This window comes from Vanacampus margaritifer, chromosome 3, assembly GCF_051991255.1.
Source record: "Vanacampus margaritifer isolate UIUO_Vmar chromosome 3, RoL_Vmar_1.0, whole genome shotgun sequence".
NCBI lineage: Eukaryota > Metazoa > Chordata > Actinopteri > Syngnathiformes > Syngnathidae > Vanacampus > Vanacampus margaritifer.
In genome coordinates this window covers 4,811,254-4,824,620 of record NC_135434.1, presented here as the reverse complement: position 1 = coordinate 4,824,620, position 13,367 = coordinate 4,811,254, and the positions used below count along the sequence as shown (strand labels likewise).

The window sequence follows — 13,367 nt, the reverse complement described above, 5'->3', positions numbered from 1 at the left end:
GTTCAACAATAAACAGTCTCAATAAATTAATTCATTTCGAGCTCTCTCTCCTTTCTAGAGTTGCACAGTTAAGGCAACCACCTTGGCAAAATATTTGTAATGTAAATATGAATATATTGCAAAGTACGACTAGCCTGTGTTATGCAACTGCACAGCTATGGTGCATAAACATTGTTAGAAAATTGAATATAGACCCCCACCGCTATTTAGACCAAATTGTAACACATAACAGATGGTTAGAATAGAGCGTGGATGGAAACCGCTGATGCTTTATTAAACAAGCGTTTACCGAAATACAGTTCTTAGCCAACCTGCTGATGATATGAACTGACGCCGTAACTTTACAGACACAGTGGCTAACACTAAAGCTAGTGAACAGCCAGTTGACTGAACACCCTCATTTGTTCACTTCCCGGTCACTCAACAAGCCAGGCAGATATACGTTAAACGTACGTCACAGATACTACAGTTTAGAATTTGAGGATTGTGACCCCAAGTGGACAAAAATAATACATGCACCTCACGTGCATATACAGCACATATGCATTGAACTTTATAATATATGTAATATATATGACCTTTTCCCTCCACAGCGAAGATACATTTGCACTGGACACGCACAAACTTCAGAAAAGATACTTGCAGCTCCAACGCTCCCTACATCCAGACAACTTCAGCCAGAAATCTGCGGTAGGCAGGGGTTTATAAGTGGATAACAGCCCAGGAACTCGGTCTGTGAGTGGCCTGCCGTTTCTCTATCTCCTAGTGTTGTTGCTAGTGCTGCACAGCCCTCAACATACATAAATAAGCACCCTTTGGAAAGTAATCTGATCAATTTTCCGGTGAACACAACGGCACATTTCTGAAATATGATGATGATGATGATTACTCTCTTAGGTTAGATTTTTTATTTCTTTATTTTTGCCATAGAAAATGTTATTTCTGAAAGGAAACTCTCTCCAATCTGTTGAGGTGTAATCATTTATGTGGAGTACTGTATGTTTTATGCGGATTTTATCAGTTGTTTTTAAAAGGGCCAAGGAAAATTAGGTAACATAAGGAAAGAAATGGTGTGATTAATGTTATTAAACTTTCATCTGACACTTCTTAGATCCATATGTAGATTAGATAAATGACCATTGTTTATTATTGTGGTTGTATTTTCCACTATTAGACAGTATCATCCATTGTACTTAAATGTAGTTCCTTTATTTTACACATTAAACATGGTAGCTAGGTAACCACATTATCATGACGAATAGTAGTAGTAAATTTTAGAAAATGCCATAAAAACAGTGTTATTTAGAAACACCTAATATAATACCTAATGTAAACATATATTTTAGAACAAGTTTAGTACGATACTTTAAAAATCGATAACTTTTAAAAAAACTCTTTTCGATTATTACCTATTTGTAGATTTAAAAAACAAAACAAAAACAATCCTGCGTTATTCATTGAAAAGTTTAACGATAATTTTTTTTGTTTGGACCAAATCTATACCGGTATTGCTTTGTTGCCATATTGTGGTATGTTGTCACAATTGAAGTATAGTTTAAGTGAGTATTAAAAGGAACTTCGTTTAGGTTGATCAATTTCTGTGATCGACAGTGAAAGGAATCGATCGACATATGCCGTAACTTTCCACAGAAATCGTCGGATCGTGATCAGTGGATGATCGATCGGAGCACCACTAAGCGCACACAACAAAACTTTTTAGTTGTGACGTTGATTATTTGGCAATTTTTTTTTTAAGTGCAGAGAGTCCTTTGATGCTTCGACATACTTTTTTATTCTTATGCCAAACGCCTTGATTATGACTAAATGGTAAACAGTCACATGCTTTTCGCCCAAAGTCATCTGCAATAGGCTGAAGCTCACCCGCGACCCTCATGAGGATAAGCGGTAAAGAAAATGGATGGTAAACAGGTGATCAATGTGCCCTTGTCGAACATTAAAAGGAAATTGCTTGACTTTAGCGAAATGGGGAATGTGTGAGGCAATGCGCATGCACCCCGAAGTCACAATCTGCAAAGACGAGGAGGCTGCGATGGTTTCTTGACGCAGAGCCTGCGTTTTGGCCATTTTATTCATACCGCCTCCGGCCATTTTTTCAAATTAGACATCTTTTAGCCTCGGGGGTCCGCGTGACATATAGAAAAGCCATTACTTATACAAAGGCAGCCAACTACTGCATTGGTTGTTATTACAAACACAGCTCAACGACGACCGGCCCACTGGTGAAACTGTTGATTTTCACAAATTTCACAGACAGCCTGCATATACCTTCAAAGTACACTCACACCTGTCAACAACATTTGTTTCCATTTTGTCCTCAGAAAGACGCGTGTATAGCTTTAGCGCAGTTGAAAAGAAGCCACTAATTGTCAGACACAATAAAAACTCTCGGGGTATCAATCATCTCGCGATCGCATGTTGTTTCTTTAGGAACGCTACAAGGCTTAACTTGCTTTCTTAATAGGCGTTTCGCATTGCTCAGCAGAGAGCGAGCCGCCATTCTACGTCACTACGCACTGAACTAAACTGGAAATTGTTTTTGGAAAATGAATCTTATAGTTATGTTAGTAACAACCAAATAAATAATATAGAGCAAACTTGTCATGACAGTCGGGGATCCTTTTAAAAGTCACTGTTTCAAAACTGCTAAAAACTTATTTTCATCTTTTGCAGCTTGGTAGAGAAAGGGAAAAAAAAAAGATATGCAAATTGTGTTTACGAAGACTTGACGACTAAGGAGACTTCCATATGACATTTACTTTTTGACAAATTCAAGGTAACATTCATATATTTATGAAACTGTTGAAATGTAATGTTTGCAATTAGCTACAAGAGTTAGCGCGTCTACAATGGGTGAGATAAATATTATTGACTCGCTACGAGGCAGATAAAATGGCAAGCCATCAGAATCGGGTGCCTTGATTGCGTTTAGACCTGTTCCTGGTCACAAGTTCCTTTTCAGTTTTTTTGGTTCATCAACGTACTTTGTGTAAGGCATTAAAAACACAAGTTAAATCCAAAAGTTAATCTACAATGTCGACTTAAGAGAACTGTATATGTCAATGGTTACGCACTGCAAAAAGAGGAAAATCTAGCAGGAAAAAAATTTTTTTTTGCAGGAAGAACAGGAGTATTCTGAACATCAGTCAGCGCTTGTCAACAAAGCCTACAACACTCTGCTGAAGCCTTTGAGTCGCGGCCTTTATATGGTAAGTTCAAACTCTCCCGACTGTCTTGTCTGAAAGATGCGGCATGTCGCCATGTCACGCATAATCGTTTTGCGTTCCAGCTGGAGCTAAAGGAGATGCGCATCGACGACGGCACGGATTCCGGCGCGGATCCCGAGTTTTTGTTGGAGCTGATGGAGATCAATGAAGCCCTCGAACAAGCACGGACTCCAGAGGAAGCCGATAAGATCAGCCAAGACACAAAATGTAAACAATTTGACTTAATTGGTACGAAAGTTCATTTAGTCTTTGTTGATCTAGCTATGCCAGTAACGTATAGTGACAGGCAGAATAATCAAATGCTCTTCCACTAGATGGCAACATGGTCAACATTGAATTTGTACAGCCTCAGGGGTATTAGGTATTACACTGTGGAGCAGAGGTCCCCAACCCTGGTCCTCAGGGATCGGTATCCAGCCTGTTTTCCATGCCTCCCACAGCCAACACAGGTGATTCATATCATCAGCAATCTCTGGAGAAGGCTGATAATGATCTCCACCTGTGTTGGCTGTGGGAGACATGGAAAACAGGCTGGATTACCGGTCCCTGAGGATCAGGGTTGAGGACCACTGCTGTGGAGGACCAAAACTGCCCAAATAAAACATAAATAAATGAATAAATATAAGTGAAAATAAAAACAGATCTAAAAAAATATATATAATTCAACAATTGAATCCAAAAAATAAAATAAAAACAATATATATGTCCATAAATAAAAAAATAAAAGTACAAATAAAAAAAGAAAAACGAGATTCAAAAAATAAAAATAAATCATAAAATAAATGTTGAAATAAATAAAAATAATTATGTTTTGTTGTTTTTATTTCAATTTTGATTACATTTTTGAAATTAATTTTTGAATTATGTTTTTTCATATCCGTTTTTATTTGTACTTTTAGTCATTTATTTCTTTTAAATTTTGGCAGTTTTGGTCCTCCATATTACACTGACCTCCATGGGTGTAAAATTTGACTTAATAGGTTGCAGAAATTCACGACAAATTGCACTTCCTTTTGAAGCTCCTGGAAGTTTTCTTTTTTCCTATTCTCCCCAAATTCACTTTGTTGTACTTTCTGCATTCAGACACCTGATGCAATGTTAGGTTGGCAATGAAAGCGCTGGTCCTTTTCATGAACATGTGCAGTCGTTGAACTTGTCGCATCCTCCTCGCTTGCAGGGAAACTGAAAGGCTTGACGGTGAAGATAGACGGCGCCCTGCGTGCAGGTGAGACATCAAGAAGTTCCTTTGAAACCTCTTCCACATTCCTCCCACTCATTGCGTGCTAGTTTTGTAATCTATGCTGAAGCTTTGCGTCGCCGAATGAGTCCTCAGTTGAAGCTCTTTTTTGTGCTCTGTCTTGTCTTTATTTTATTTTTACCTGGCAGGAGAACTCCAAGCTGCCAAAGCACTGCTTGCCCAAATGAAATACTTCTCAAATATTGAAGAGAAAGTTAAGGAAAAACTTTCTGGATTCATGTGATTTCGCTTCCCCCTGACAAATTCTTATTATTGTGACACTTGGGAAAAGTTTTGTACCGAGGAATCATGATGACTTTGCATTGCTGCACATACAGTGTTCATAAATATGGAAGAACCTTAAACTTAAACTGTCCCTCTCTCTCTCAAAGAAGGAAGAACCTTAAGATGAACTACGTTTCAATTTAGCTTTAAATAAATAAATCATTTAAACAGTGTTTTCACTTGATTGCTCCTCGAGGTTCATAATCAATAACACCTTAGCTTGATCATTCCCTCGCTGTCCACAACTTCGTCAGAGAGACCAAAATTCCACATGCTCCTCTTGAATGTATTTATCTCAAAATTAAAGCATTGGTACAAAAGAAGTGAATAATTAGATGAATAAAATAGCCAATAGAGAGGTAAAAAAAAAAGTGGCTTTGTGTTACGCCATGTCAAAACATTTCTTAACAATAATATGCTCTATACGCCCCCACTAGTCTAAACACAGTTTTTTTGATTAATCTTGAGTTTTTGGAATATGAATAATAATTTTAAAAAAATCCTCCCGTTTTTATCCATCTCAGGCGGCTGCCATTTTGTAATATTTTCTGGGTTTGGCCACGGGACGTTTGCAAGCTTAGGCACTGTGAGGTCATTTTCAGCCAACAGTAGGGCTGAGTTAAAAAAAAAAAAAAGATTAATCAAATAAATTTTCCTTTTCATAGCCCAATATCGATTGATAAAACCATAAATCAATTATTTTAAAGGTAGAGTCCAAAGTTTGCATTCAGAAAGAAACACTAAATAAACAATGGATGGATACACATGGAATCCTTCTCAATCAACACCCCCCCCCCCCTTCCTATTTGAGAAGGTCTGCTTTAAAGACAATAGAACCGGGAACTAGAATTAGAAAGCCACAACATATTCTCCACTATTATAAACTAATTTAATTTCTCATTTAGTATGAAAGGCATTTGTATGACATTTTATTGTAATACAACTTATACTCGTTCGTCTTCATATGGTTGTCAAGAGCAGGAGGACAGTTTATGCAGTTCCTCTGGTTTCCTTTAGGGGGAGACATTATACCTGTGCAGCCTGAGCTCTCTCGGGCCATGTTGTACAGACTTGATATGAGACCAGTAGGAAGTCCTTTATTGCGGCAGACAAGCTCTTGAATAATTCATTGCGGCCTCGCATGTGGCATCAACGCTATGGTAATCAGGAAGAGCCGCTGAATGACGATTACCGGATGAGCCAAAGATCTGTGGTCTGTGTGATTTCCCCCACCTTATAAAGTGCGCATCATAATGAAAACGGATACGCTTTAGCAGCACAATGTTCATAACCCGTAATTACTTTGCAAATTGGAGCTCAAATTGCATCAAAGTGGCTGATCTTTGGGTGTGCCGCCAAATTTGATAAAGGAACTCGAACCGTGATATCAGGTGGTGTATGTGACACACTGGCATGAGCAATACAACATTTACATGCATTTGTAGTCGGAGTCATGTTTGCATCCAGACTGGATGATTTCATGTGCAACAACAACAACAATTTCGTGTGGCTGAAGCATTTTCCACTGGCGAGAGCCCTCAACACACACGCACACACACACACACACAGCAAGACAATGAATTTAATAGGGATACTCGTCCACCAGGAGTCATTACTATTCATGTGGCAATCAGAAGTCATCCCCGGCGTCTTTAAATTAATGAGAAAATATGATTGACCAACAGTGAGGCCGCTGCCATCTCCCAGAACTCTTTTGAAATTGAGTTTGAAAGACACCTAAGTGGAGAACTCACTCTATAGACAGCATGGAAAATTGACTTGGATGAGGAGCTTGGCAAAAAATGACTTGAATACATGTGATTAGCATAGCGGCTTCACGGCTCAGCGTCACTATTTACTTCTTCTTATGGTCTGTTTATCTAAAGTCAAAGGCTTGGGTGACCTGAAATATAATTTTTTCGAAATATTTATAAATCTGTATATTAGTGATGTGAAATTAATGGCTCTTTTCTGTACTTCTAATTTGTACTTCCTGGTTGTAAAGCTTTAAAATTGGTACCGAAACCTTGAAGTGAGGCCGTGGGGATGTTTGTTCGTTATATTGAAGTACCGGTATTTTTTTTTTCAAGGTTTTAAAACACCCACTACTGGACTGTACAAAATTATTTATTTATTTACTTATTGTGGGCTAAAAATGTCCAGTACAGTACAAAATTGTAAACATATATATATATATTTTTTTTAATTTATTTTTTATTTTTTAATAATTATTGAATCTGTGTGAAAAATTTCTTGGGTAGAATAACGAATTTGTACAGTTGGTTGCTCGAGTTGCGATGTTATTAGCGAGCTTACTTGTTTTACGTTTGTATTCATAGCTAAGGGCTTGGCAAAAAAAACAACGGTATTTTGTACTAAAAATAGCGTTTTCCAGTACCGGTAAATAACAGCCATAGATACGAATAGATACGCCGCATTCGAGGATGGTCAGAAGTTGGATTTATTAGAGTTGTTTTTTCCCCAGTTTCGACCTGGCGAAAGTAAACAACCAAAATGGCAGATAGAGATAAATTGTTTTTTTATTTTGGTCCTCAAAACTCATTTTGATCTCCAGCAAACTTGTTTTCTCGCAATTTTACTTCACTTATTGTTTTTATCTTATTTCATAAGCATTCCATACAGTTCAGTAGTTCACCATATATTTCATGTACGTACGTTGTGTTATGTCAAATATTTATGAATGAAGAAAGCTGTCTAGTTTTGCTGCACAGCAATATCTTCGTAATACACAATAATGAGAGTTAGTTGAACTCACACCTTTGGTAAAATGCATTTGTTTAATTCTAGTCAGAGACACTCCAGATGGGTCGTCTCGCAACATCGTTTGTTTCACAAATCCATCTGGGTATGAGATCAAAACAGTTTGGAAAATAGAAGGCACTTAAAAAAAAAAAAAAACTGGCATTCGGTATATAAGAATGAGAATTTGTCTAAGTTTCCTTGATCAGCTATAACTTGTATAAAATTTTTGAAGATATTTTTGATAGATAATATAAACATGCTTAGTCATGCTATTATGACAGTCATGCTGTCCAACCAGTTAGTGAATAATATTTGAGAGAAATTGACCTTTTGTGTGTCTAAAAAAAGTCTTGCATCAGAAATGGGAGTAAAACTAAAACTATTGGTTTTTATTTGTGTTCAGCAGAGATGCCAAAGTTTGGCTTTAGCCCCTTATGCTAGCTAGCTAGCTCCCTAGCAGGTAAATGAGCACCCGGGGAGCTAGCTAGGGAGCTCGCTAGCTAGCACAAAGGGCTAAAGCCAAACTGTGGCAGAGTTTTTACTTTCTAGACTTGGATTTGCCACATACGGTGTGCAGTATTATAATTTTCCCCGTCTCATGTTGCGTTTCTAACCGAGACTTAATCAACAGCACCTCTGCTGGTTGCATCAAAGTATTACGCTCCATTTTCCTCTCAATTGCTTCAAGACACAATCAACAATTAGTTCCAGTCCATCAGGAGACTTCTCCATGATCTTCCACGTGCTTCTTTGTTTGACAAACATCACCCAGAAATCAAATTTGTGAGCTGCAATTATTTACAAGCATGCCGTCATTTTGTTTACGGCACATTCGTTCATCCAATCGCTGCTGGCGATTTCTCCCTAAAAGGATGCCGATCGGTTCGATCACTTTCAGGGGCCCGCAATTGTATTATCTTGAATTGAATTGATTGAAAACCTCCAGCCTGGTATAAATAAAAAAAAGAGCAATAACTTAGAATGAATAGTGAACGAGGACATGCATAGCGGAGTGGGGAAATGAACTTATTTGTGTTAAATGGGGCAAAGCGTCTGATAATCGTGTCACAACAACATTCGCATTCTTTGAGGTGCTTAGATTGGCCTCCAGTAGTTTTTCTAATGGTGCATGCCGTAGCAGTAGTGTGAACATTATGGACTTAACATATTGAGACTAATGTGTTCTTTTGTCAAACAGGCTGACCATAATGTTCACATAATAACATTAAGTCTGCCAGTGAAGCACTCGTAGACAGCAGTAACGCTTCTGACAGTAACTGATAGTTATTCCACTTTATATGGTCCCGCGCTTACAATTCCATCTGGACCTTCAGCCAACTACACTGCGCACCCGCGCTCAGTGATACATCATTAAGGTCATTAAGATCCTTGTTGGTTGGTGTCACTCTATGACACACACACACACATGCCACTTAAGTGCAGTGATGTCCCACCAGGTAGTCGGACCATCATAATCCGCCATTATCGGGGTTTCCCCTCCCAGTTGTAATCCATGTTTTTATGTTCCTCTCATGCCTAAGAAGCCGAGTCTTTGCCTGTCGGCGCAGCCTTCCTTAGCCTCAGCTGAAAGCCAGAGCTCAACCACAATGAGTGTTTTATTTCCTTTTGGGCTTTTTGATACAGTTTGATATTGAATCTGCTTTAAGCGCTGTCAAATAAGCAAAAAGTTAAAAGACTTTGCCAAAGTGTCTCCTCACACGCAGAATCCACTTTATGAGCGATAAGGCTGAGTGCAGCTCCTCAAAGAGAGAAAAAACAACTTTGGGATTATTTCTCCTGACCTTTTGGGTCATGTTTAAAAAATATTATTTTATTTATTTATTATCTTTTTTTTTTTTTAATTAAATGTGAGCCAGTGGTGACTTTACATATAGGGTAGAAGGGGCAGTGCCCAAATTTGATTAGTCAGGATTAGGGCCCGATCATTTTTATTTAGGCCGATTCCAAAATTTGGCAGTAAAATTCCAAGAAATGGCCAATCAGCTGATTTATATATATTTTTTTATCATGGCTATGTTAATGTGATTCTCTGAACTCTTATCGCTTACAACAGCAAATATTTTACTTACAGGCAGACCATTTTACTGTTTTACAATACTTACGACAATAGAGATAAAAATTGGGAAAAAATCAGCAGATTTTTCACTGTTCACTTTTTATGTTTGTATGGATGTAATTATCATTGCCTTATGTTGTTATGTTAGGGTTGTGTAAAAAAAAAAAAAAGTGTAAAAAAAAAAAGCGTAAAAAAAAAAAAAAAAAAACCTGCCCCAAAAAATCTGCCAATTTTTGTCAATTTGAAAAGGACTAATATCAGTAGATTGTATCTGTCAATTAATTGGTTGGGCCCTAGTCAGTATACATTACTACTTTTGTATTAGCAAATGATTGACATGTTTGGGGTTTTTGAGGCTAGCTACAGTATGTTGTTCGAAGAATTCTTTCCAAAGTCAAATTTTCCGCCATGTAATATAATTAGCGATTACTAGACCTACGGTTATATATATTTAAAAAAAACAAAAAAAAACATTTATCTGAGAAAATTAATTTTTTTGCATACTATTGACAGTCTTTTTTTTTTTTTAATTAATGAATTATTAGTTCACCACTAGATGACTCATTGAATGTCAAATTTTCCACCATGTAATGTAATTAGCGATTACTAGACCTACGGTTATATATATTAAAAAAAAAAAAAAAAACATTTATCTGAGAAAATTAATTTTTTTGCATACTATTGTCAGTCATTTTATTTTTTTTTTAAATTAATGAATTATTAGTTCACCACTAGATGACTCATTAAATGTCCCTTTAAATTCAGTAATACTTTACTTTTTACTGGGTTCATTTTTTAAATTGGTCAACGGGGTCGTTATGATTGATCTTTTTAAAGTCGCGTTGGGAACAGGTGGCAGGTTTGAACGTGACGTGATCAGGAATAGAATCTCTTGTTGCCCCTATACATTACAAGACTTCTCATACAAAGTTTTAGTGAGGCTGAATCGAGGCACCTTGGGTTGAAATGACATTTACCGTGTCCGACTTCACCTAAATGCAAATGTGCATTAAATATAAAATGATATTTTTCATTAATCCTAAATATGGAGCCTTTTAGCGGCACGACCGCGGTCAAGTCTCCGATGGAGTGGCTAACGTGTCCAAGTGGCAGACTCGGAGGCCTCGTGTGTGCAAAGCAAGGCGAGGAAGTGAGTGGCTGCGTGGGTGACTAATCCGCTGTCTGCCAGCCAGTGCTAAAAAGCATCCATTATCATATTTATTACTCTGAGCGCACGCACTTTGATGAAGCCTGGGGTTCTTTTATATGAATTTTTTGTGCATTGTTGAGTATTTAGGTCATATTTAGCACGGGGGAAAATAGCCCTGTGAAACACGCAGTGCTTTTTGTTGTGGATAATATTTAAATGTTCATTTAAAAAGTTGGCTGTACTGGGAGGATTGCCGAGATGTCTGTGGATGGTGTGACTATATTAGACATTGGTTGTGTTTCTTACAATTAGCTAGCGTTGGACAAAGATTTTCTGGACACAAACCATGTGCTACCTCTCTTAGGGATGCACTTCCAGCACATTTAAAGTCATCCAACGGGAGGAAACTTCTCTTAATGCCATAAAACAGTGGTTCTTAACTTTTTGTTGGAGGTACTGAACACTTCTTTATTGAAAAATAAAATACAATATATTTTTTTTCAAATTCAAGACATAGGTCTGAACAGGGAATCTGGCTCTCTTCACCTTAAATTAAAAAAAAAAAGTTGTGTTCTTGTATTTCCCATCTCAATGCATCTTAAGGAAGTGTTCCTTTAGTTTCGCTAGATAGCTAGTTGTGTTGGACCAGATTTGGCATTGCATATCATCACTGTTGTTGAAAACAGAAGAGGCCCCAGAATTTAACCCTGTGGAACACCATACTTAACGTCATACATGTCTATGAATTCCTATTGCACATATTCGTCCGACAACTTTCTTTCTTTTCTTTTTTTTGCTTGACATAGTATGAAGGGATTACAATAATAAATAAATCACATGATGTACCCATGGAGGACCAAAACTGCCCAAATTAATAAATAAATAAATGACTAAAAATGAAAATAAAAATGGATACAAAGAAATATAATTAAAAAATTAAATACAACTGTATTTATTTATGTATAAATATAATTTTAGCTGTTTTTATTTCCATTTTTTTTTCTTAGATTTAATTTTCAAATTATATATTTTTTTATATCTGTTTTTATTTTCACTTGTAGCCATTTATTTATTTAGTCATTCATATATTTTTTAATTTTGGCAGTTTTGGTCCTCCATGGGTACATCACCTTGAATTAAAAAAAAATTGTGTTCTTGTATTTCCCATCTCAATGCATCTTAAGGAAGTGTTCTTTTAGTTTCGCTAGATAGCTAGTTGTGTTGGACCAGATTTGCTCAACTTGGCATTGCATATCATCACTGTTGTTGAAAACAGAAGAGGCCCCAGAATTTAACCCTGTGGAACACCATACTTTTCTTTCTTTTTGTTGTTGTTGCTTGATATAGTATGAAGGGATTACAAGAAATCACATGATGTACCCATGGAGGACTAAAACTGCCCAAATTAATAAATAAATAAATGACTAAAAGTGAAAATAAAAACAACGGATACAAAGAATATAATAACAAAATTAAATACAACTGGATTTATTTATGTATGAATATAATTTTTGTTGTTTTTATTACCATATTTTTTTTTCTTGATTTAATTTTCAAATTATATCTTTTTTTATATCTGTTTTTATTTTCATTTGTAGCCATTTATTTATTTAGTCATTTATTTATTTTAGAATTTTGGCAGTTTTGATCCTCCATACGTACCATCACAACAGCCACAAGTCGACTACCGAGCGCACCAAATTCCCTTCAGCAAATGATGGCCAAGCGTGCCGTATCATTTGAGTCGGGTGTGTGTCTTTACCTCTGCCGAACCCCTGAGACTGATTCACCGAACCCCTGGGGTTCGATCAAACCCAGGCTAAGAACCACTGCCATAAAATTAGGGATTTGATATTGTTTGTTATACAGGATTTTAAAGTGGCCTTTGGTGTCAATAAACACAATTTAGTTTCAGTGTTTTAACACATTTCGTTGAATAAAATCTAAATATCCTTCTATCACACCAAGCAGCCGTAACATTACGACCACTTGCGCAATCTAATCCAATTTCAAGAGCCTTATCATAAAATCTGCCTTTATAAATATAATGCTCAGTCTTTATTGACACTGCCGAAAAGGTATTAGTTTAAATCTTTTTGTTAGTGTCCATGTTGCAGTCCTCTCATGAAGCTGAATAATTCATTAGAAACACCTCTTTGTATGAAATAGCCAAATTGATGTCATTCTGAAGGTGACAATTGGTCTTTTATCGGATTGTTTGCCGAGTTTAATTACTCCACAATAACAGCAATAATTTTAAATTAGTAAAGAAAAGCCCTCTGAAATGAACGAGAATTTTAAATCCCACTGTTGTGTTACCGAAGATGATGAAAAAGCGCTATAAAGGATGAGCACAAAATGGATGCAATCTTCTCGGGCCGGTGTATAAATGGAAGAGAGAAAAAAATATATGGTTTTGTAGCCTCCGCTTCCATTTCCTATTATGCACCGAATCATATCACGCTAGCAGCTGAGACATATGGCACACACCAGGTGTCAGTGTAAATAAAACATTATTTGTGCGATGTTACCGCTTGTGCAGAAGCCTCTGAAAACTTTCGTTTCCTGCTGTTTTGACTTTCCTTTTTTGACCAGTGCCATCACATAACG

At 36.8% G+C, this 13,367-nt stretch overlaps 1 protein-coding gene across 3 annotated transcripts in view; it reads left to right on the top strand.

Annotated features, from left to right (window-relative positions):
- Nucleotides 1–13,367, top strand: part of hscb (HscB mitochondrial iron-sulfur cluster cochaperone) — a 46,698-nt gene that overhangs the window by 1,015 nt on the left and 32,316 nt on the right. For 2 of the 3 annotated variants that reach the window (XM_077561422.1, XM_077561424.1), the window contains exons 2-5: nucleotides 594–690; nucleotides 3,138–3,227; nucleotides 3,308–3,452; nucleotides 4,423–4,470. In XM_077561422.1, coding sequence (XP_077417548.1) covers nucleotides 594–690; nucleotides 3,138–3,227; nucleotides 3,308–3,452; nucleotides 4,423–4,470 — 380 coding nt within the window. Of the gene's footprint in view, nucleotides 1–593; nucleotides 691–3,137; nucleotides 3,228–3,307; nucleotides 3,453–4,422; nucleotides 4,471–4,631; nucleotides 4,941–13,367 lie in introns of those variants that run through there. The other variant, XM_077561423.1, reaches the window with a different exon arrangement.